Source organism: Leucoraja erinacea, chromosome 4 (assembly GCF_028641065.1).
Source record: "Leucoraja erinacea ecotype New England chromosome 4, Leri_hhj_1, whole genome shotgun sequence".
NCBI lineage: Eukaryota > Metazoa > Chordata > Chondrichthyes > Rajiformes > Rajidae > Leucoraja > Leucoraja erinaceus.
In genome coordinates this window covers 33827075-33853151 of record NC_073380.1, presented here as the reverse complement: position 1 = coordinate 33853151, position 26077 = coordinate 33827075, and the positions used below count along the sequence as shown (strand labels likewise).

The following is a 26077-nucleotide window of genomic DNA, read 5'->3' as shown; positions in this document are numbered from 1 at the left end:
ATCCAGTGAGATCATCTGAAGAAGGGTCTCGACCCAAAACGTCACCTATTCCTTCTCTCCAGAGATGCTGCCTGTCCCGCTGAACTACTCCAGCTTTTTGTGTCTGATCCAGAGAAATTGGTGCCCATCATTCCTGAATTCATTTCAGTGTCTGGTGGCACAGTGGCGCACCAGTAGCGTTGCTGCCTCACAGCGTCAGAGACCCGGGTTCGATCCTAAGAACTGATGCTGTCTATACGGAGTTTGTACATTCTCCCTGTGACCACGTGGGTTTTCCTCCCACATTCCAAAGACGTGCAGTTTTGTAGGTTATTTGGCTTTGGTAAATTGTAAGTGTCCCTAGTGTGCAGAATAGTGCTAGTGTACGGAATGATCGCTGGTCAGTAAGGACTCTGTGGGCCAAAGGGTCTGTTTCTGCGCGGTATCTATAAAACTAAAAACTTAAATTAGATCTAAATCAGAGTATTCTCATTCTCTGTTGAGAATGATGGTGTGTAATAGTTTTCAAGATTTAAGTCATGTGGAAATCACAGTGATACGAACAGGACTTTAACAACTAACTCTAATTAAAATCAGGGCTGTAGCCCCTAATTAAAATGTTCCATGCCCAGTGAGCAGAGATTCATGTACTCCTGACACATTAGAAATGTTACGTCTCATTATGAATTACAGTCTGGGGTTGTGGATCCATAATTTAAAGAAAGCCTGCTCTGACATTAATAATTGAATGTGAACATGGATGCAAATGTTCAATATAATTGAAAATTATTGCTTCAATAGGAATTACACTGAATTGCATTCAATAAGGAATTAGCTTGTTTGCTTCTGCTTTTATAGATGAGAATGTGGAAGACCATGATAAAAACACTAAGAGGTGCTTTGTGTATAGTGGGCGATGCTTAAGAAGTTCTAATTATTTGAGAGAATCGTTCATTTTAAGTGTCGGTAAAGAAAAGGCTCTAGAAACTCTCTCTAACTGCCAGGCAAGTAGTACGGTGTGGCTGCATTGATAAGAGCATGTGTTCCCACATCGGTAAGACTGATCTGAATTCCCTTTGGGTGTGGCCTGCATATCACATTGGCCACTGGCCACTGAAGACAGGAGACCAAAGGAACTACAGATGCTGGAATCTTTAGCAAAGCCTAAAGGGCTGGAGGAACCCAACCAGTCAGGCAACATCTTTAGAGGGCACAGATAGATGACATTTCGGGTCGGCACCCTCTGACCCTTCTTGAGTCTGAAGATGAATGTTGGAATTTGGAACAACAGTAAATGGACGAGTAGGGGTGCATTTGTTAGATGGTAGAATGTGATATTATTTACAATGACACAGACCAAATGTGAGAGGATGTTACGTTGTTAATGGGCAGGTTATCACTTCAGACAATGCTCTCTCGCATCTCCTTCCAATGGAGGTTTTCTGCCATATGGGCCTTCTGGCTACCCCCCAGCATCTTGGGCTTCTCAATCCATGTTCACATCTTCCCAGAGAGTTTTTGGATCTCTGAAAAGGGATGGCACGGCTTGTTCCACCAAGAGTGCTCCCCAAGCTGTACAATGATTGCCTGCACTGGGTGTATCTCATTTAATGGCACTGTCATGATGCCACTGGCCACTCTCAAGAGTCAAGAGTGTTTAATTGTCATATGTACAGACAACAGAACAATGAAATTCTTCCGTCTGGCCACTCTACCATAGAGGTCTGATAGGTAGAGTGCTGCAGACATAGTTGCCCCTTCTGGAAGGTTCTCCCATCTCCATAAAGGAACGCTGGAGCTCTGTCAGAGTGACCATTGGGTTCTTGGTCACCTCCCTGACCAAGGCCCTCCACCCCCAATTGCTCAGTTTGGCCAGGAGGCCAGCTCTATGAAGAGTCCTGGTGGTTCCAAAGTTCTGATAGAGGCCCCTGTGCTCTCCGGGACCTGCAATGCTGCAGAAATTGTTTTATACCCTTCCCCAGATCTATGTTTCTCGACACAATCCTGCCTCGGAGGTCTACGGACAATCCCTTCATCTTCATGGCTTGGTTTTTGCTCTGACAGGCACTGTCAACTGTGGGGCCTTATATAGACAGTTGCGTGTCTTTTCAAATCATGTACAATCAATTTAATTTACCACTGGTGGACTCCAATCAAGTTGTAGAAACATCTCAAGGATAATCAATGGAAACAGGATGCACCTAAACTCAATTTTGAGTGTCATAGCAAAGGATCTGAATATTTATGAAAATGTGATATTTCAGTTATTTAATTTTAATTACTTTGCAAAAATTTCTAAACACCTGTTTTTGCTTCTTTATTCCAGGGTATTGTGTGTAGATTAATTTAAAAAAATATATTTAATCCATTTTAAAATAAGGCTGTGTGATATCTTGAGCTCAGACACAGAATAACAAGTTAACTCACTGCTGACCGGACCATGACTACACAGCTGTCTGTGGTTTATTCAATTATTTAAAATCCTCCAACCAAAGGTGGCGCTATTACAACTCCTCCCACCTTAATGAAAAAGTTATCGCCTTGTTGACAATTTTGAATATAACAATTTTGACATTTTTGAATATAATAAAAATGGTATGAATTTATTACATTCTTGTCTGATAGTTTAGTTTTATATAACGTGAAAAAAAATGAGGGCATCAGGCATATATAGAAACATAGAAACATAGAAAATAGGTGCAGGAGTAGGCCATTCGGCCCTTCGAGTGTTTGGATCATGATGATCATGGCTGATCATTCAACTCAGTATCCTGTACCTGCCTTCTCTCCATACCCCCTGATCCCTTTAGCCACAAGGGCCACATCTAATTCCCTCTTAAATATAGCCAATGAACTGGCCTCAACTACCTTCTGTGGCAGAGAATTCCAGAGATTCACCACTCTCTGTGTGAAAAATGTTTTCCTCATCTCGGTCCTAAAGGATTTCCCCCTTATCCTTAAACTGTGACAAAACTATACAAAATAAACGTCACAAATTAAACCTAACTATTGGGTTTCTCCTTCTTTCTGGATATCTTCTCTGACCAAACGTTTCTGACTGTTTAGAACCATTTGGACTCATTTTTGATCGAGTCATGTCTTCCTTTTGTCCTACATTCATAGATTCCAGTCCACCAGTCAATTTGGTTGGACTGTCAACCACACTTGAACTTCCATTTTCAGGCTGGTTCAAACTCTCACTATCTTGTGTACCTTCTTGTACCATTTCTGGTTCATCTGTTGGTACCTGTACTTGAGTGGTAACCAAATTATCTGACTTGTCTAATTGATCTGGTTGCAAACTTGTCTGTGCTTGCGTAGGCATGCCATGGTCAATGTGTACTTTACTCACCTTTCCACTTCCAAACATCTTGACCAAGTATGTCCGTGGTCCGCAACTTTCTCACTACTCTTCCAGGTAACCACTTTACCCACTTGTGATGATGGTTTTTCACCATTACCTTCTGATTCAACACAACACTCCTTTCCTTTACTCTACTTCTGTCATGATTTGCTTTTTGTTTCTCCTGTTTGAGCTAAGTTTGGTTTCAACAGTGAAAACCTTGTTCTGGGTTTTCTCTTCTAGAACAGTTCAGCTGGTGTTTGAGCAGTAGTGGTGTGAGGTGTGTTTCGATACGTAATCAGAAAGTTAGCCAGTTTGTGAAACAGAGACAACTGTCTTTTCTCCGGATTTGGATCCAGCAGGTATTTGACTAATGTACGCTCCACAATTTGCACTGTGCGTTCTGCTGCTCCATTTGAAGTGGGAATTAAATGGACCTACTCTAGTGTGTTTTACACCATTCCCTTTCATGAATTGTGCAAACTCTTGTGAACAGAATTGTGGTCCGTTATCAGTCACAATTTCCTCTGGAAATCCATAGGATACAAACAATCCTCGCAAAATGTCTATCGTTTTGCTGGATGTCGTTTTGTTCATCGGAAACACCTCAACCCACTTGGAGTAACTATGAATCACAATGAACAATTGTTGTCCATCTAACTCTGCAAAGTCAACGTGTAATCTTTGCCACACTCTAGTCGGCCATTTCCATGGCTGTCGCGGTACTGTGGGTGGATTATTTCCAGCTGCTTGACATGTGCTACACTCTTTCACCATTTGTTCTATGTCCTTATCTAGACCAGGCCACCATAGATAGCTTCTAGCTAGACTCTTTGTTAGGCACATTCCCAAATGCTGATCATGAAGATCTCCAAGCAATTTTACTCCCTATTTACAACTCTCACTCCCCACATGACACAATCATGGTCTACTGAGAGTTCATTCCTACGTACAAAGAATGGTTTCAGCTCTGCCTCTGAAACTGGCAATTTGTTTGGCTATCCAGTTGTAACATACTCCTGCACTCTTGACAAAAGTCTGTCAGTGCGAGTAGCCTTCTGAATGTCTCCTGAAGTGATTGGTAACTCATCCTCATGAGGGAAATAAAACAAGTCCTTTCTATTTGGGGTAACCTCCAATTCCAAAGGTAATCTAGGCATGGCTCAGCATTGCTGTGCTCTGCTGCCTTACGATACTGAATATCATACTAGTATGCAGACAATATCAATGCCCATCTTTGCATTCTGGCTGCTGCCAAAGTTGCTATGTGTGCTTTTGGATTTAGGATCACTGTCAACGGCTGGTGATCTGTCTCGATTACAAACCTTCTACCATACAAGTATTGGTGAAACCGCCTAACACCAAAAATCAATGCAAGAGCCTCTCGCTCTATTTGTGCATAATTTCTCTCACTCGCATTGAGTGTTCTAGATGCAAATGCTATTGGCCTCTCCTCTTCATTTTCACATGAGAGATCACAGCACCAACACCGTATGGTCAAGCATCACATGCTAACTTCATTGGATTATTTACATCGTAATGAACAAGCATTGTACTCTCTGCCAACTGAAAGCTTTGGCACATTCATGTGTCCACTTCCATGGTAGATCTTTTCTCAATAGCTCATTCAAGGGATGTAAACAGGTGGACAGATTTGGCACAAACTTCCCATAACAATGCACTAATCCTAAAAAGGATCGGATCTCAGTTATGTTTCTGGGAGTGGGCGGGTCCTTGCTCACATCAACTTTACCCTTGGTGGGGTGTAGACCATCCTTGTCTATCTTATGGCCCAAGTACTCTACCGAGGTCTGAAAGAACTCGCACTTCTGTGCCTTCACTCTTACACTGTGTTTCAAGTCGTTTGAGTACAACTTCCAACATTCCATCATGTGTCTGCCTGTCAGGGGCTAAGATGAGGATGTCACCCAAATAACACACCACATCTTCAATTCCCTCTAAAACTTGTGTCATCACCCCTTGAGAAATCCCTGGGTCTGATGACATAACAAATGGGAGCCGAATGAACTGAAACAATCCCGTGACGTACGTGTGACGTACAGTTGGATTTCGCTCTCTCTGTCATGTGAAACGTATCTCCTCGAAAACCAGATGCCGAAATGGGAAAATGTTTACATATTTCAGTAGAGATTTTCCTCTTGAATTTAGAAATCCACTATTATCCTGACTTTTTTATTTAAATTGTTGACCAATCTGACCTTTTTTTAAAAAATCTGACCGCTGCCCAGCTGCTGACTTTACAATAGTGACATTTTTACATCTTCTGGCAGAAAAACCAATCCTCTATCGATTTGGTCAATTATTTCCCGAGATATTTACTAAAATTTATAACCAAACTGACAAATTTTTAAAATGTTAAGGTTGCCCAGCTGCTGACCTCACAATGCCTTTGCATCTGACCCAACTGCTTCCTAGCCCTGCCTGACTCTGTCCTCCCACCTGCTTCCTGGCCCCGCCCCGCCCCCCAGCCTGCCAGGTCATCTCTCTCTCCCTCTCTCTTTTCTCTCCCCCTCTCTCTCTCTCTCTCTCTCTCTCTCTCCCTCTCCCTCTCTCTCTCTCTCTCTCTCCTCTCTCTCTCTCTCTCTATCTCTCTCTCTCTCCTCTCTCTCTCTCCTCTCTCTCTCCTCTCTCTCTCTCTCTCTCTCTCTCTCTCTCTCCTCTCTCTCCTCTCTCCCTCTCCCTCTCCTCTCTCTCCTCCCCCTCTCCCTCTCCTCCTCTCCCTCTCTCTCTCTCTCTCTCTCTCTCCTCTCTATCTGTCTCTCTCTCTCTCTCCTCTCTGTCTCCCTCTCTCCTTCTCTCTCCCCTCTCCCTCTCTCCCTCTATCTCTCTCTCCCCCTCTCTCTCTCTCTCTCTCTCTCCCTCTCCCTCTCCTCTCTCTCTCCTCTCTCTCTCCTCTCTCTCTCTCATCTGTCTCTCTGTCAATCTGATGAAGGTCCCTTCTCTCTCTCTCAGGACTCTCTCTCTCCTCCCCCTGGACGTGAGTCAGCCACTCTGGAAGATCTCTCCCCACTCTCTTCCCCCCCCCCCCCCCCTGAGACTGCAATGTCTCCCATAAATGATTTGTTAGCCCTCTCTCAATGCAATTGGTCCTCTCACCTGTCAATCACCTGATGAAGGTACAGCCCCTTACGGGGGGGGGGGGGGAGGCAGGACAATAAAACCCCGGATGCCTGGACGTGAGTCAGCCACTCTGGAAGATCGCGAGGGAGATGCCACAACTATGATTCTAAGCTGTGAATCAACTGGATTGTGAGACTGCAATGTACTTGCAATAAATGATTTGTTAGCCCTTTATGACAATGCAATGAGTTTTTTGGCCTGCCCTGCCTGTGCCGTGAAACTTCAATGCAAAATTGGAAATTAAATGTCAATGCCATGAGTTGTTTGGCCTGCCCTGCCCTGCCTGTGCTTGAAACTGCAATGCAAAATTGAATATGAAATGACAATGCCATGATTTGTTTGGCCTGTCCTGCCCGTGCTTGAAACTACAATGCAAAATTGAAAATGAAATGACAATGCCATGAGTTGTTTGGCCTGCCCTGCCCTGCCTGTGCTTGAAACTGCAATGCAAAATTGAATATGAAATGACAATGCCATGAGTTGTTTGGCCTGCCTGTGCTTGAAAATGCAATACAAACTTGAAAATGAAATGACAATGCCATGATTTGTTTGGCCTGCCCTGTGCTTGAAATGGATTGACTTGACTTGAAATGGATTGACTTGACTTGAAATGGATTGACTTGACTTGAAATGGATTTGAATGGATTATTGGCCCTGCACACACTGTGCTTGACTTGATTTGACCCACATCACCCATGCTAGCGCTCTAGAAAGCTGCAAGTGAGAATTTCATTGTTCTGTTTGGGACATATGATAATAAAACACTATTGACTTGATTCCAATGCACTGTACACATTCTGGGGCTTGATCACGCAGTTCTCCGTGTCCTACAGATTCCTTGGGCAGGCAGCACAATCAGCATTGTTGTAAACTGTAACTAAGCCCCTTAGGTAAATATCGCATTCCTCTTAGTGTTCACATTGCAACTGTTTATTGTTCCATGTATTATACATTGAGTGGTGCTGAGTGTGCAGAGGAACACGGCATGCAGGGTAAATGGTGTTTAAATCAATAATTTGCTGAAAATTAGCAAATGTATTGTAGTTCAGTGAATCTTTGTGTTGAGTAGATACATTGATAATGTGATAGATGACCCCTTTAATAGCATGTTTTTTAAAATATGAAGTACACTTTTGTGGTTAAGTTAAAATGTGCAAATATTTTGGTAGATCCAGGTTTTAAAAGAGACAGCAGTATTGATGGATGATTTGAATGATTTCAATAGTCAATGAAAGAGAAAGACAATTTATTTATTCCTTCTCAATTTAACAAAGGCAATAGCCTAGAAAATGGGTTATGCAGAGCTTATTTTTCATGTAATAGTCAGGCTCCAATGTCCCTAGTGTGGAAGACAAGAAATGTTAGGAGTTCTTCACCTTCCATCACAAGGAAAAGCTTGATAGGACTTCCACTGGCCAAGTCCTGCAAAATATCACCGCCAGACTAGGTGTCTGACAGGTTATGAGTAAATCAACATAAGATAAATCAACTTGACTCAGCCTTATAAATCCACTTGTCAGAGATGCATCTTTGCATGACCATACTGGTAAATGTGATCACCACACAACCCTTCAGGAGGATCCCATTCATCCTGTTGTGTGGCGTTATTATTGTGGTTCCACAAAGAGTGCTGAAGAGCGAGCGTTGTAGGAGCAGCATGGTGGCCCAGCGGCGGAGTTGCTGCCTCACAGCGCCAGAGACCCAGGTTCGATCCTGACCTCGGATGCTATCAGAGTTTGTACATTCTCCCTGTGACCGCATTTGTTATCTTTGGTGCTCCAGTTTCCTCCCACATTCCAAGGACGTGCAGGTTTGTAGGATGATCAGATTCTGTAAATTGCCCCTAGTGTGTAGGATGAGAAAGTGGGATAACATAGAACTGGCGTATGGGTGGTTGATAGTCTGCATGGACTTGGTGGGCTAAAGGCCCTGATACCACACTGCATCTTTAATCTAAATTAAGGTGGACAAAAAAATGAAGGTCAGGCTGGTTCAGCTGCAACACCAGACTAGATATGTGCCAAACGGCAAAGTCTTCATGCAAAAGACATAGCTAGGTGATTCCAAATCCAAGAAATCAGACCACAGCGCTCTAGTATTGCCATATACAATTATGAATGGTGGTGCACAATTAAACAACTAGTAGAGGTGAAGGTTAGCAGAATACTAAACAGTAGTAGTGCCCAGTTCAAGTGCTAAGGCCATTAACATTCTGCTCGGCTATTTCCCAATGCTTTCCCAATAGTCGAGTGGTGTCGCAATCGAGTGTGGCTGCCTAGCCTGCAGCTGTCTGTCCTTTCATTCCTTTTGTTGATGTTAGTCTGTTTTAAAGTTTGTTTTTGGAGGTCTTAAGTCTTTGTTATGTAGGGGGAGGGGGGGAGGGGGAAACTGTTTTCTTAGTAACTTCCTGGTCGAGGATGCGACTATTTTCCGAGCCGCATCTTTGCCCCCCCCCCCTCACGGCCTACCACCTGGGTTGGGGCATCCTTTCCTGCCAGAGATCGGCCAGAGCCTCAGCTTCAGCAGCGGCGGCGCAGCATGGATTCCACCGCGGAGCGAGTGATGCCTTACTGGGATCGCCGTGTTGCAGTTCCGGAGTGCTGGGACAACCGACTGTGGTCTGCTGAGGTGTGGTCTGCGTAGCTTCCAGCCGCTGGATGCGCTGACTTTCCAGCCATGGGCGGCGCTGACTTTAACATCGCGGAGCCTGGGATCTCTCGCCGAAGTCGCCAGCATTGAATCTCTGCCCAGCTCGGCCTGTGGAAGTCGCGGTCTCCGGTAGGAAGCGGCCGATTCAGATGCTCTGGGCCATTGAGAGTGTCCTTCCGTTCGAGGGCCTGAAACATCGGGCCCGTAGCGGTGACTGCGGAGGCCTCAATAGGCACCGACCACGGTTGATCAGAGGAAGTGGACTGAATTTTGGTGCCTTCCCTCACTGTGGGAAACGCTGATTCCGCTGTGAGGGGATGTTTTTTATGTTTTATGTTAAATTCTCAAGTGTTGTGTTTATCTTATTTGTGTGCTGCCTGGTAACTCAAATTTCACTGCACCAATAAATGTCATTGTGACAATAAATGTCCTTTGCTTTGTTCTTTTGAGTTCCTCTACCCACTCATAGTCTGGACATTACATCTACACCACAGTGTATCCTGCCTCTCAAGTTGTATAATATGCAACTATTTTTCCCAGCAACTGCAATGCACCGAGGACACTGCAGCACCACGAATGGAGCAAGCGAATGCGGTCACAGGGAGAACGTGTAAACTCTGATAGCACTCGAGGTCAGGATCGAACCTGGGTCTCTGTCGCTGTGAGGCAGCAACTCTCCCGCTGCACCACCCTGCTGCTCCTGGAACACTCACTCTTCAACACTCTTCATGGAACCACAATGATAATGCCACGCAACAGGATGAATAGGATCCTCCAGAAGGGTTGTGCAGTGATTACCCTCACCAGTACTGCCATGTAGAGATGCATCTCTGACAAGTGGATTAATGAGGCTGTCACATTGATTTATTTCATGTTAATTCACTCATAACCTGTCAGAGATCTAGTCTTCCATCATGCAAGAGGTACAGAAGTTTGAAAACACATGCCTCCAGAGTCAGGGACAGTTTCTTCCTAGCTGTTATCAGGCAACTGAACCGTCCTATCGCCTACGAGAAAGCAGTCCTGACCTACCATCTATCCCATTGAAGACCCTCAAATTATCTTTTATCAGACTTTACTGGACTTTATCGTGCACAAAATGTTATTCCCTTTATCCTGTGTCTTTACACTGTGCACAACCTGATTGTAATCATGTATGGTCTTTTCACTGACTGGGTAGCACACAACAAAACATCTTTCCACTGTATGTCAGTGCACATGACAATAATAATAAACCAGAATAAACTAAGCTGAAGATAGACACAAAAAGCTGGAGTATCTCAGCTGGTCAGACAGCATCTCTGGAGAAAAGGAATAGGTGATGTTTCAGGTCGAGACCCTTCTCCAGACTAAACTAAATAAAACATTTGTCCCTTGTTGCATATTTTATCCTCTCAGCAAAAAGATTCCATGGAACATAACTTGCCCAAGATCATGAAGTGAGCTGAGCTGCCCCCAGGATTCACGACTTGTACAGGGAAAGTTCATCAAGTGTATATTGAGTATGTGCAATGTTGGGGGTCTCTGAGTATAGCATAGTTTTGAAAGTAAAGTAAAATATAACAAAAGCATCTTGCTAGGAATCAGTGCAATGAAATACGTTCATTTAATATAAAATACTGACTTCAAGACCTACAAGATGTCAATGGTGGACCAGGCAGCCAAAGTTATCTTGAGCTCAACGGCTGTGAAGGCGGGTGAAGGCTGCAACAAAATTTATCAGCTCCAATCGCTTTGCTTCCCTTGCCATTGGAATTAGTTGACTAATTTGTGAAGGACCGTGTGTTTCTTGGAGTGCAACATCAAGTACACGTCAAACAAACACACGCACAGATGGCTTCATTCTGTGAGCAGCACAAAACTTGTCAAGACTTTCGGCAATCGAGGAAGGGTGACGGGAGCAGGCCACTTGATGGCTGGAAGCTCCTAGTCAAGAACCGACACAGAAGCGGTGAATACTTGATTCAATGGCTCAACTTTGGATTGGACTTATAAGCCACCTGAGAGTCCATAAAAACAACGGAACGTAGACCATCATCCTCCACCTCGAGGGACAGTCACGACGACGACTGACTTCACACATATTAATGCAAGTATATTATAGCAAGAAATTTTATTTCCTGGTAATCATGTGTGATTTTATTGACCATAAACTAGGATTAAGAAATTATTTGTATTTGAGGAAAATTTTGCTAAACATGCTGAGAGGTGGCTCTATTAGACAGTGAATATATGTTAGATTCCTCAGAGTGTAATTACATTAAGTAATCTGGTAAATTAGAGAATGTGCATAAGCGTCAGACACCAAATTTTGGCTAACGGGATATTCCAAACACATCATTAAATTCACCCCAGCTAGACATTGGAGATATTTTCTATGGCAATGACACTGGTCCTTAGACATTGCTCCAAAGGTTGCTTACTGTTGTTTAACAGGTGGATATACTCACAAGATCATTAATTGTTAATTAAAATCATTATACCACATTAAAATAATAGCATTTGAAACTAATTTGTGTCATTAAATACTTCATTGACATCGTACTTAAGTAGTAAGAGCCAAAACTCAATTCTCCATACTATTAAATTACATTCCCAAGATGACAAACATAACACAAATCACATTCATTTTTCAGAAGTTTTAAATTATTTCGTCAAATCACATTTTATTCATAATGAAACATTAAACATATTTTCAAGTAATGTTCTGTTTCTTGGTTACTTCAACAAGAATATTTGACTAATCATCTCAAAGCAGGATGAAAATTAAATGTATTTCACCCACAGCGGGTCTAGCAATTTGTCAATCTTTAATAAGTAGGCTGGCACTAAAGCAGACAACTGATCACAGGATTTAATTGATCCATGAGGACAGGGCAAAGAATATCTTACTGCAGTGGACCACACTTGGTGTAATGTTTGCAGATTTGGTCTCCTTACCTGGAAGAAGATATCCTTGCCATGAACGAAAAGTGACAAAGACTCACCAGGCTTCTTGAGACAGGGAGTTTGAAACAATGAGAAATGAGTAGACTACACTGTATTCTCTGAAATTTTGAAGAATGAGAGTTGAGCTCATTGAAATTCACAGAAGTCTTGTAGGTCTTGGGAGGACACACTGAAGTATGAAAGAACCAGATGTCAGTCTCAGAATAATGAGGAGTCCATGTGGGAAGAGATGAGAAGAAGTTTGAAGAACATTTTAATAAACATGCTGAGCGGTTCTGTTACGCTGCAAGTTAGACACTCACAATGCCATGAACTGGGTGGACGGGACCTTCATTGTCTCATTTAGAAGAACATTGGGTGAAATCGTTAACATTTTAAACACCCAAGCAGCTTGATTCGGTAGATGTTTGGAGAAAGCTACCCTGAGCGTAATAATCTGGAAATGAAAATCCCAGTCTCAGAATACGATCTTGGCCACAAAGGGAATGGGTGAGGAGAAATTTATTTTTCACAGAGTGTTATGAATCTTAAGGAATTCTGAATATATTCAAGAAATACATTGAGAGGTTTTTGGATACTAGAGAAAATGAGGTAAGTATTAACTCATTTTGAATGGTGGTACAGGTACAGGTTTAAAGGGCTGAATAGCCTGCTCTTTATAGACTGCTTCAAGTCTTATTATCTCACATTCTTAGAAATGTAGATGATTTGTGGAGATGATTTTTCTACTTTAGGTAGAGTTGGGCTAGCACTTCATACCATTACCTTGCTGATATGGATGAGCATTTAAGAACGTTTATTTGTCATATGAACCAGAACAATGAAATACTCACGCTGCAGCTTTATGGGCACATTAAACTTAACAGTTAATGTACAATAAATCATCAGTTATTATTTTTTGTAAACTAGATCTCGATAGTGCAATATCCAAAATACATAGAACAACCATTGTAGTGCAAAGCCCATGGAAGTTCAGTCTGAGGTAGGGTTGTGGTTTGGCTTGTGCAGGATGGTTCATGAACCTGATAGCTGTTGGGAGGAAGGTGTTCTTTAACCTAGAGGGACAATTCTCAGGTCTTCTTCCTGATGGTGGCAAAACAAAGAGAGCACAGTCAGAGTGTTGTGGGTCTTTGATCATATTATCTGTCTTCTAGAGGCAGTGCTTCCTGTAGGTTCCTTCAATGGTTAGTACCAGTGACGGACTGGGAAATGTCCACAACTTTCTGCATTTTAATCATTGTTGTCCATGTTACTGCATCAATACGTGGTACTGCACCTGCAACTGCTCGGACAGGAAGGCTCTGCAGAGGGTAGTGAGGGGAGCAGAGAGGATTATTGGCGTCTCCCTACCCTCGGTACAAGAACTGTTCCAGAGCCGCTGTCTGAAGAAAGCACAGAGAATTGCCAAGGACAAACTGCACCCCCTCCACACACACCTGGATCTCTTGCCATCAGGCAAGAGATATCGAAGCATCAAAGCCCGGACTACGAGGCTGCTAAACAGCTTCCTACCACAGGCTGTGAGGCTGCTAAACAGTCACTCTGCACTCACAGTCACTTGACTTGACTCTGCGGCTGGCACGGACACTTTAATAACTGGCACTGGCCACTTAAATCAGCGGCCCCGGACATTTTTTTATGATTGGTTTACTGTATTTTAACATTGTGTTTTTTTTACCTGATTTTAACTATTTATTCTGTTCCATCAGGGACTGGATTGTTTTTTTTAGTGTTATTATGTGAGAAGTGTTTTAAATTTCATGTGCGAGGCTCTGCTATTCACTGGGAAACGTCTTTTCATTTTGCACTGTACTTGTTGCTTGCAAGATGACAATAAAGGTTGATTGATTGATTGATTGATTGATTATGCCAAACCATGACAATCCCTTAGTTTAGTTTATTGTTGTCACGTGTACCAAGGTGCAATGAAAAGCTTCTTGTGTGAGATCCCGTCTGCAAAAACAAAGATCTACTTACCTCCCTTTCTGTATGGTTCCCAAGTAGGGAAAATAAATGTTAATCAGTGGAAATGGAACATGAATGCACTAAAGTGTGATAATATATAGGAACTTCTTCTTGTTGAGTCCACACACAAGGTTAGAAGTTGTTCAGCCAGAGATGACCACACTTCTCGGCATCTGCATACAATGATGTCTGTCTTGCGCTTCTTGTGCATGGTGATGGAAATATTAGTGGAGACAGGGCCCCGAGGTGAACGCTCTTTCCTTGACCACAATGGGAACTAATATTTATTTGTGTTCTACTGATTGCTTGTCATTGTTTTGGTGGAAAATCAAACTACAAATTGTAAATATCTGCTTTCTTGGTTTGCCTGGAGAAATAGCCACTGAAATAAAGATGGGATCATGAAGGTCTTCCCCTGGCCCTATAGACATTCTATCCCATTGAATGTTTTAAAGCTTAGCATGGATGTAAGCTTATTTTAAAAGAGATAGGAGCATAAGTGCATTGTTGTAGATGGACAAGTAAGGTAGCAATGCCAATCAATTTAAATACATATCTGTGGAATGCCAAATCGATAGAAGTTGGGATAAATAATCCTCCTTTAGAAATTATGCTTTCCCAGATGTAACATGAGTAATACCAAAAAAGGATCAGTATTTTGCTGTAACCAATAGTAAAGTGGAGCTGCTGAGCTGACAGGCAGCATGCAGTGTCAGAATGATAATTGGCCAGTTTACTAGTGTACCAAATTATTCATTATGCACCAACATTGCAAGCCTTCAAAATCAACCACCAATTTCTTGCTGAATGCATGTATTCTCTGGTAATAATGGTTTATTAATCAACTATTGATAGTTCCACAGGTTTGCAATTCAGTGCAGACTTGAAAATAATTATGTACTGTTCGCTGGGAATTCCCTTAGGGATTTTCTTCCATTCACTTGACTGTTTCAGTCATATAAATAAGAGTTAGTGTCTGTGTGCCTCTAATCATTGCCAATTCATTGGAGGGCTGATGGACAAACATCAAAGAAAATATTGATGGGAAATTATTTCAATGGTACAATGGCTCTTTTATTATCATGTGGTACAGTGAAATGATCAAGGTACAGTGAAATACTTTTTCTGCATACATATCAGTAAGATCATTGCTATAGATTATTTAATTGATATTAGGAACAATTCTGCTCAGTGCTAAATAGAGCTTAAAATAAAACCCAAGCTATCTTTCCATGTGGGTTTTGAATTATTTACTATAAAATAAATGCCATAATCTTTGTTTAAACATAACTAATTCAATATGGTGCAAATGTGTATTAATACAAACTGGTTCAAAGATTTAGATCATTGATGACGAACACTTCAACTATAAAAGATTAAAAATCAAAAATGTATTAAAACAACAGTCGATAGAACTGCTGCCTCACAGTGCCAGTGACCCGGGTTTGATCCTACCCTCGGGTGCTGGCTGTGTGGGGTTTGCAAGTTTGCAACATGGGGCTTCCTCCATGTGCTCTGGTTTCAGCCCACAGCCCAAAGACGTGCAGGTTTGTCGGTTAATTAGCCTCTGTAAAATTGCCCCAAATGTGCAAGGAGAGGAAAGTGGGATAATATGGAACAAGTGTGAATTGGTCATCGAAATTAGGCGTGGACTCGGTGGGCCGAAGTGGCTGTTTCCATGCTATATCTCTAAACAAAATAAAAAGAGACAATGAATATCACACACCCTTCAACTGCATATTGGGAACTCTTGACGATGGCTTGCCCTTGGAGAGCTTGAGAGTGCTGGCACTGTTCCAAATCTCAGCATGAGAAGAAGATCAGTGAGCTAATGCACAGCATGCACACTAAGCTAGCGCTCTTCCCATATCGCAAACAACAACTATGTTTGAATACTAGCTATCCTTCTTGCTATTCTTCCTAATACTGAAAACACATTATTATATCAAAAGTCAAGCTAATGTTGGATGTCTTTAGGAAGAAAAAATTGTCCTATCTTACTACTTACTATATATCCTTGTAGCTGCATTATATGAGAGGTGGCACAGTGGCGCAGTGGTGTAGTTATTGCCTTATAGAGCTTGCAGCGCCAGACCCAGGTTGGATACTGAATACGGGTGCTGTCTGTACAGAGTTTGTACGTTCTGCGCGTGACCATGTGGTTTTTCTCCCACACTCCCAAAAAGTACAGGTTTGTAGGCTAATTGGCTTGGTGTGAATGTAAATTGTCTATAGTATGTTAACGTGCAGGGATCTCTGATCAGTGCGAACTGGTGGGGCAGAAGGGCTTGGTTACGTGCTGTATCTCAAAACTAAACTAAACAAATGAAACAAAGTGCTTGAGTAACTCAGTGGGTCTGGCAGCATCTCTGAATGGCTGACGAAGGGTCTCGACCCAAAACGTCACTCATTCCTTTTCTCCAGAGATGCTGCCCGACCTGCTGAGTTACTCCAACATTTTGTGTCTATTTTTGGTGTAAACTGGCATCTGCAGTTCCTTCCCACATATATCTGGAGGACATGGAACGGTGACGTTTCAGGTTTAAAGAAGAGAAACCCCCATCCCAGGTCTAATGATAATCTGGAGAAATGGTGCAATATTGTGGCAATACACAGAACTGATTTCAACTGTATTTTCCAAACCAAGAGTTATGAAGATGAAAGTAAAACGTGGCAAATGTTAAGATCTGCATTCCACAGGATATTTTTTCACCACTTAATAGCTGTTAAGCTGATTTCTAGAATCCTGGATCACTGTGTTTGAAATAGCTTAGTTGCTCATTTCACCAAATAAATGCTCTATATTTCATAAAAGCCATGTTAGAAGTTTAGATAAGACATTTTATGAAATATGTTTTTATCATTGCCTACTCATGGCTATCATTGCCTGCTCATGGCTTTCAAGTTCAAGTTCAAGTGAGTTTATTGTCATGTGTCCCTGATAGGACAATGAAATTCTTGCTTTGCTTCTGCACACAGAACATAGTAGGCATTTACTACAAAACAGATCAGTGTGTCCATATACCATAATATAAATATATACACATGAATAAATAAACTGATAAAGTGCAAATAACAGATAACGGGTTATTAATAATCAGAGTTTTGTCCAAGCCAGGTGGGATATTTGTTATACTGATTGTATTGGGAAGGGTGATTATAGGGTGACGGGTTGTATATATGACTAAGATACTGTATAGTATATGAGGGTTTTTTCTTTTCTTTTTAATTTTTTTCTCTCTTTTTTGTATGGCTTTGTAAATATTTAATTAGTGTATAAATGTAAATAATTTGGTGTACATATAGCTGCTGGTGTGCATATGGTGTACATATAGCTGCTAAATTTATATAAGATAATTATAAGCAGTTGAATAAGGGGTGGGAATTAATAAGCTTTGGCTTCTTCCTGCTCCTTTTCGGACACATACGATTTCATTTATTTATAGAAATTGTTTATGACACTTTATAAATATTCTCGTTTTGTTTTTTTATATGCTGTTTCACACTTGCTTTTTATTCTTTTATGCTGTTCGAAATAAAGAATTAAATAAATAAATAAATAAATAAACAAATAGCCTGATGGCTGTGGGCATGTAGCTATTTCTGAACCTGGTTGTTGCAGTCTTCAGGCTCCTGTACCTTCTACCTGAAGGTAACAGGGAGATGAGTGTGTGGCCAGGATGGTTTGGGTCTTTGATGATACTGCGCTCCATGGCGCTCAAGTTGCCGAACCAAGCCACGATGCAACCGGTCAGCATGCTCTCTACTGTGCACCTGTAGAAGAGGCTTTCAATTCCTACCTCTGTTTTGGCGAACTGATATTGTCATCTTACATAAACTAATAAAAACTTAATCTAAACATGAGGGAAAATGATGCAAAAATATAATCTTTGATAGAACTGTGATAACAGAAGTAGGTGGGTATGGTATTGGTTGGTACTAGTCTGATTAGTTCAGGATGGATGTGTTGAAAACTATTTGAAACCGTATAACCTTGGCTTCTCTATGTTATATCTCCCCACAGCTCGTTGGTTTTGTCTACGCCTGCTATGTGGTCAGCGTTTTCACTGAAGAAGAGGACAGCTGTAAGTACTGAAAACACCCCGTCTCTGGATTACTCCAGGGTGAGACATGACCTTTGCAATAACTAATATGACATAGGTTTGGAGTGTATTTCAGCAGGCCTGCATTAAAGTAATAGGAATCTTCTCGAGACAACAGCTCTTTTTGGCCTTAACATACTAATACCAAAATTTGAAATGTTTTGTAAGTTGAATTTATTCAACATGAGGGTGTGTCCTACTGAACCTAAGGAAAGTATTGTTCAATGTACCTTCTGCGTTCTCATTTCAATGTGAATTATCTGATGTTCTCTTGATGGCAATCTGGTATTCAAATGTTTGCAGTGCTCCAAGGCTGGACAGGGTTTGTATTCTTGCATGGTACTGATTCCTGTCAGAAGATTACCTGATTGGGTAACAAATTGAAAGCATTTTATGATTGAAAGTACATTCATGAAAGAGTTCATATTATTCCATTGTTGGGGGTGAGTTGGTTTAAGTGCAGGGAAAAGTTTGAGGAAAAGAATAAATGAAATCACTGGACAAAACTTATAATGCTGGTGGATTGTATTGGGTTCTCATTAAACAACGTCACCATTATCATTTCCATTAGTTTCTATGGAGGGATGTAAAATGGCTGATCATAATTTGAGCGGCTCAGTGATGCAGTTTCTAGAGCTGCTACCACATCATGTTAGAGACCCAGGTTCGAACCTGACCTTGGGTGCTGTCCATGTGGAGTTTGCACATTCTCCCCGTGATGGTATGGGTTTCCTCCTGGTGTTCCTGTTTCCTCCTACACCTCAAAGACATGCTGGAAAGTGTATGCAAAAGTGGGTAAACATTGAACTCGGGTGATCAATGCTTGGCATAAACTCTGTGGTCTGAAGGACCTGTTTCTTTGCTGTATGTATAAAAACTAAAACAAATGTAATTTATATCACAACATTTCGACATATACTAAAACACAGCGGCCCATCACTTAATAGTTCACAGTTAAGGCCCTGTCCCACTTACGTGTCCTTGGCACGCAAATTACACGACCTCGTCGTCGCGTTGAGGCGCACGGGCATCGGGTGGCCATGCGGGGCCAGCCCCACTGAGAAACGCGGAGGGGTATGTAGTTGTGCGTGATATCGCGCGGCGCTCCGATATATTGTAGCGAACAAAATCTTTGTGCACCACCGGCCTGTCGCGTAACTGACGGCCAAAGTGGGGCAGGCCCAAGACCCTGGCGCGACGTAACGTCTCACCTTCAACAGCAGCAGAAGCAGGCAAACCAACGTCGAGCTCAGCCTAGGGTTCATGGCCGTTGTGGAGCCGGTCCGCTCCCACTTCTACTCCCAGAGCAGGGCCAAGAAAATTGAAGATAGACATAAAATGCAGGAGTAACACAGTGGGACCGGCAGCATCTCTGGAGAGAAGGAATGGGTGATGTTTCGGGTCAAGACCCTTCTTTCAGACTGAAGAAGGGTCTCGACCCGAAACATCACCCATTGATTTTCTCCAGAGATGCTGCCCGTCCCGCTGAGTAAAGGGCCTGTCCCACTTACGCAACCTTGGCTCGCAAATTACGCGACCTCGTGGTCGCTTGAGGCGTACGGGCACCGTATGGCCGTGCGGGGCTGGTCCCACTTAGAAGCGCGGAGTTGTGCGGAGCTGGTCTCGACATCGCACGGGGCTCCAAAATTCTTGCAGTAGCCGAAATCTTTGTACGCCAACGGCCTGTCGGCACGCAGGCGCATTGCAGTCGTACGCAGCGTCTTGACATCGTACGCAGCATCTTGATGGCATACACCTAGCTCGTGGCGTTGTGAGATGTCACCGCCCGGCACGGCGTTGCATGATGACGTCACCGCCCGATGCCGTACCACGCCCAAATTCAGTCGGCCCACCTCCTGCCCAGCTGATTGGTAAGCATGACCAAAATGACATCACGCGCGAACTTAGCGTGTACTTAACGTGTGTACTTAGCACGTACTTAGCACAAACTTTGCGTGAACTCCGCTTCTGTTTGGTCGCACCAAATGCACACAATCGCATGCAAGTGGGACAGGCCCTTTACTCCTGCATTTTCTGTCTATCTTCAAATGACATCACGTGCTCCAGATGGCTGTGCAGGCGCATGAAGTCGTGGGCGACCTTCGCGGGACCGTCGCGCCTCAACGCCACCACGAGGTCGCGTAATTAGCATGACAAGAACACATAAGTGGGTCAGGGGCTTTACTGAGTAGTAATTTTCAAAAACAGAAAAATCACCCCAATAGTATCCCAATAGAGCTGAGAAATATGCAAATGTTCACCACATAATAAACAGCAGAAAAGGAAACACTTCACTGAATAAGGCTCATAGGAGGATAATGTTCATATGTTACCTACCATACCTGGTTTATGTTATTCCAAAGGATTAATTGATGAGTATTAAGATATGTTAAGTGATGCATGACATCTCCATGTAAATGAGAAAGAATATAATTAGGATTTTGAAGATGGTCTCTTCCATATGAATGCAACAGTTAAGAGGGAAGAAAATGTATTTGCTTCAGGAATTGACGATCACTGTGATGTTAAACTTTTGGAAGAACTGAATACCGTAACAGACAGGATAAAGTCTACAGATGTTACATGGCCTTCTGATGGATTAGATCAAATAATTGATTTGATTAGGAAATTGGTTTAGCAGCAGGGAAAAAATTGCAGAAAAAAGTATTTGTTCATCATAACGAGCAGACATTCTCTCAGAGACCCTGTCAGTTGAATCTGCCTGAACATATTATTTATACTGTTAAGAACAAAGATGACCGCAGGTGATTCAATACAAGTTCAAGAGCTACAATGCCAATGTTTGCCTCGATATTTTGAATTTGATGAACCCAATAGAAGTATATATAATTATGAGAGGCAGAAATAGGATAGGCAGTCAGAACCTTTGTTCCAGGGTGGAAATATCAAATATAAGAGGTGAGAGGGGCAACATTTTAAGATGTACAGAACCAATTTTTTTACAAAAAGAACGGTAGGTGCTGGAATGCATTGCTGGGCTGGTGGTGGGGGCAGATACAAGACATTTGGATAGGCACATGGATATGCAGAAAATGGAGGGATATGGATTATATGCAGTTAGATTAGAGATGGCATCATGTTCAGCACAGACATTGTGGGCCAAAATGACAATTATTGTGCTCTGCTGCATCTTTTCTATATTCTATGTTCTGGTACACTTACCAATAATTATTAGGGCTGGATCCTCATCTGAACCCCAGAAGAGTGATGGTGTCTATTTTGTTTTAAGGTCCTTTTAAAATAATGTATTTTAAGTTAAGCCTTCATTACAATAATGGATAAGAGAAATGCCATTTGATCCTACTAAATGTTCCTCTGCTAGAACTGTTGATAGTGCTGTCAAGCCTATTGAGATGTATTTTAATGACTAATGCAAGGCAAATTTACTATGTCTAGGATGCCCAGGTAAGTCAAAAATCAATAAGGTTCTATATCCTGATGAAAATCAAAGTTTTAAAACATGCCTATAGAGAGAATGTGTTCTGACAATAACAGGTAATATTTAGCTGCTATTCATACTAAGATGACATTGTGGGTTCATTCTTACTTTTAGTGGTGATGGATTGGCTGCTCTTTCCAATTTATCATTTTTTCTTGTTTATTTTAAACACAATGTAAAAATATGCAGACTGAATTGACCCTTCTGTGAAATAATAGTTATTTAATCTATTATTTAAATGAAACACCAGAGCAGAGCAGAAACTCCTTATGATGTTACACTTCTACACAATGACATTACCACCTGATGTTTGTTAATGGAAGCACAGTTAAGGGGATGAGTTTCTTCTCAATTCTTCCTAGAGCATTTACCTCATTGTAGGAATATTCATGAATATTCATGGAGAAAGACATCCCCTTGATATAAAATGTATTATATTGCAATCAATGCCAGTATTCTGTACATAGTGAGAAATTTGCTATAGGTGTAATATTGAGTTAATTTGCTGGTTCAATTAATAATGTAATATGTGGCTTTTTTAATTTGTTGGTTAAATTTGATGATCCAGCAATGTACATAACCAGAAGGAACGGCATTTGGTCTAAAAATATTGCAAGAACGTTTGATGGACGTATTGTAGGAACTAAATCAGATCCTGTGCTGAGACAGCATCTTAGTGTTTCATTACAGTTTTCCCAGACTTGATATGTCCTACCATAGAATGTGTGGATGTTCGCTGAAGGTCGGCTGCAGCTTACAATTCCTGAAATATATATTTTCTCTTTCACCATTGTATTTAAAGCCGATATAAAATTAAATATAAATGGATGATTTTTATACGTTTAGTTTAGTTTAGAGATACAGCGTGGAAACATGCCCTTCGCCCCACCGAGTCCGCACTGTCCAGCAATCCCCGCACATTAACACAATCCTACACACACTAGGGACAGTTTACAATTATACCAAGCCAATTAACCTATATGTCTTTGGAGTGTGGGAGGAAACCGAAGATCTCGGAGAAAATCCACGCACGTCCTGGGAGAATGTACAAACTCCATACAGACATCACCCACAGTCAGGGTCCAACCCCGGGTCTCCGGCGCTGCAAGCGCTGTATGGCAGCACTACCGCTGCGCCATTATGCCGCCCTTCACAAATATGTGAACTTTTAATGAATGTCAAAATGTTTATTTTCCCTTAAAAAGGAGGCACCATGTGGAGTTATTACAACCAGAAAAAAAATCACGGACCAATTAGAATTTACACTTGCTGCAGCATGACACAATATAGTTCTTATTAAATTAACCAACCGCTGGGTTTGAATAATTATTTTCAGAACCTATTTTTAAAGAGTTTTCTTTCACCTCCTCAATCTTCACTTTGGCCCAGTTCTCAAAGGGAAACACAGAAATAACTTTTTCCAAAGCTTCTTCTGACAAGATTACTGCTGACTAGCAGGAAGATTAATCATAATTAATTGTTTTGTTGAGCTTTTCAACATTGGCAGTGAACCTCGTTTAAGCTATGGAGGCTGGTGATAGAAAAAGTGTGGACACTACAGAAAAAACCCCATCCCCTGGGTGATTAACCTGCAACGTCTGGATGGCTAGTGGCTGTGTCAATGTTGTTAAGTGAGTGCTGCTGTTTTATGTTGTTCCTGCTTAAGGAAGACAATGAATGGAAGTGACATCAACCTAAGTAGTACACTCGTGTCAAATAACTAATATACCTAATTGACTTATTCAACCCTCCAGTTACACTTATACGCCACAAACTTAGTATGCTATTGGGTTTTAATTTGAGAGCTCATTAGAGGGCATGCAATAGGTTCTCGGCTACCTATGAATATTAATTATCACATCCTCAGTTGTGTAATGTAAATGCAACTGTTTCCAGACCACACTAAGTGCTATCACTTATCAAATACAATCATTCTTATAGGCAGAGACTCGAGAGGCTGTATACTGGAATCTTGATCAAGGGGATGGCACAGTGGCACAGCCGGCAGAACTGACCTGGGTTCCCTGCTGCCAGACCTTAGGCGCTGTTTGGAGTTTGCGCATTTTCCCATGTCCACAAAAAATCAATTGGGTTTGTGGTAAATTGCCCTCTGCAAATTGCCCCTGGTGTGTAGCGAGTGGATATAAAAGTGGGATAAATTAGAACTGGTGTGAGTGGATTGTCAGTAATGACGGTGGGCTGAAGGGCCTGTTTCCATTCTTTTTCTTTCCATAAAAAACAAACTGCTGGAGGAACTCAGCGGGTAAGACCGCATCTATGGGTAAGGAAATTGATATTTCTGGTTAGGAGCATTCTTCAGACTGATGGAATAAATTGAAGATAGCTGGCAGAAAAGGGTGAGAGGCAATGCAAAACTAGCAAGTGATGAATGGAAGGTACACAAAAAAGCTGGAGAAACTCAGCAGGTGCAGCAGCATCTATGGAGCGAAGGAAATAGGCAACGTTTCGGGCCAAAACCCTTCTTCAGACTGATAGGGGGTGGAGGGGAGAAGGCCTCATCTTGCCGAAGTTTGAGGAGATTCTAGAAATGTACAGTCAAGAGCTTACTTACTGGTTACATCACAGCCCGGGTTCGGAAATTGGAATGTACTAGCATGGTCGGGTTTACTTAGAATAACTGATAATACATTGTATATTTATTGCTGTTGTTGCTTCTAACGTGCCTATAAAGCTGTAACAAGAAAGAATCTCATTGTTACTTTTCATATCTGGTGCACATGACAAATACTCTCTTGACATGTTACTTAATGTGTGCTCTAATATTTAACTGTCAACATAACCTATTTTGGCTTATTTACTGTTTTGGTTTAGCACTGTAGTTGATCACTGCTCTTCAATAGGTCCTTTTTAATGCAGAAGACAGTATTCAACCACAGGATTGGCCCCAAATATTTGCAATATATTTTGATTAGATGAGGGAAGTAAATGTAATTTTCCCCAGTTTACAACATGGGGATGGATGGGGGGGGGGCGGGGTGGTAGAGTTACAAGGAGGATACAATGTGGCAGTACAGTGATTTTGACAGATGCAGTGCATGTGAAGTTATTCACTTTTCAGTTAAAACAATAAGGCAGAATATTATTTAATAGTGGTCAATTCAAAAATATTAATGTACAAATAGATCTGGACAGGATCATGAGATAGAGAATCAGCCATGATCACTCAGTATCAAATCTACCAAGATCTTTCATATCATCCTCAAACTACTTCAACATTATTTATGCCCGACTTGTTATTTCTTCCTATTGTAGTAATTTTCAGCAGTTGCCATTCCAACGAACTCCTGCAGACTTTTGACGGTAAGCGGCTGAGGAAACCGCCGAATTGCCTCCACCTTGCAGGGAAGGGGCGTCCCACCTTGCAGGATAATGTGATACCCAAGGAGATGGAGCTGAGACCAAACTGGCATTTGGCGGCGTTAATGTCTAACCCGTGATCCCGGAGCCGCTGGGACAGCATGCGGAGAAGCTCACAGTGTTCGCGATGAGAACAGCTGGTGACTAGAATGTTATCGAGATAAATGAAAACAAAGTTCAAACCACGAGCAACCATGTCCATCAGGCGTTGAAAAGCCTGCGCGGCGTTCTTAAGTCCAAAAGGCATCTGCAGCCATAATGGAGTGATGATAGCAGTCTTGGGCACATAATCGGGGTGGATAGGAATGTGATGGTAGCCACGCACCAGATCGACTTTGGAAAATATGGTAGCACCATCCAGATGAGCCGTGAAAACCTGGATATCCAGAACCGCGTAACGATCGGTGTTCGTGACGGTATCAGGCGGTGATAATCCCCACATGGCCGCCACCCCCCAGACGACTTAGGAACCATGTGAAGTGGGGAAGCCCAAGGGCTGTCGGAACACCGCACGATCCCCATGTCCTCCATGCGGTGGAACTCCACTCGCTCTAAATGTAACTTGTCGGGCAGGAGGTGGTGGGGCAGAGCTTGCAGTGGAGGGCCAGCAGCGAGGATGTGATGCACCACCCCATGCCTAGGTGCAGCCGAATGGAATCGCGGGGTCAGGATCTCCGGGAAATCCACCAGGATCGGGGCACAAGCCCCGCCTACATCTGACACAGACCCGAGCAGCGGATCGTGAGAAACAACAGGCCACAAGGCCACAGGCTGGGGGTGGGGGGGGGGGGGGGGCAGAGGAACGAGACGCTGGCCCCGGATGTTCACCATGAGGGGAAAAGCCCACAAAAAAACGGCCCTGAGCAACAGCTGCGACGGTGAAGGGCCACAAATAACAGTGAGAATTGAGGACAAGCGGGGCCACGCTTACCAGCACGGGTATCGAGGCCGGTCGAAGGTATGATGCTGATCTCAGCCCCAGAGTCTATAAGCAAACAAAGCCTGGAATGGCGATCCCAGATGTAGCGGCGATGTTTCTGGTCGACCACAACAGCCTCTACTGGCGATCGGCCAAGGCATTTTCCGAAAACGAGCAGGGAGGCGCGGCAT

General features: G+C 42.4%; 1 protein-coding gene and 1 long non-coding RNA gene across 4 annotated transcripts in view; one reads left to right on the top strand and one right to left on the bottom strand.

Moving 5' to 3' along the window:
* Positions 1 to 26077, top strand: part of LOC129696263 (sodium/potassium-transporting ATPase subunit beta-1-interacting protein 3) — a 415153-nt gene that overhangs the window by 351924 nt on the left and 37152 nt on the right. For 2 of the 3 annotated variants that reach the window (XM_055633990.1, XM_055633991.1), the window contains exon 5: positions 18051 to 18111. In XM_055633990.1, the coding sequence (XP_055489965.1) occupies positions 18051 to 18111 (61 nt within the window). Of the gene's footprint in view, positions 1 to 18050; positions 18151 to 26077 lie in introns of all 3 variants that reach the window. The other variant, XM_055633992.1, reaches the window with a different exon arrangement.
* Positions 7697 to 10014, bottom strand: LOC129696264 (uncharacterized). The gene is made up of 2 exons (XR_008723297.1): positions 8935 to 10014; positions 7697 to 8416 (listed from the first exon to the last, which is right to left on the bottom strand). It is a non-coding gene; the product is annotated as an uncharacterized LOC129696264 (long non-coding RNA).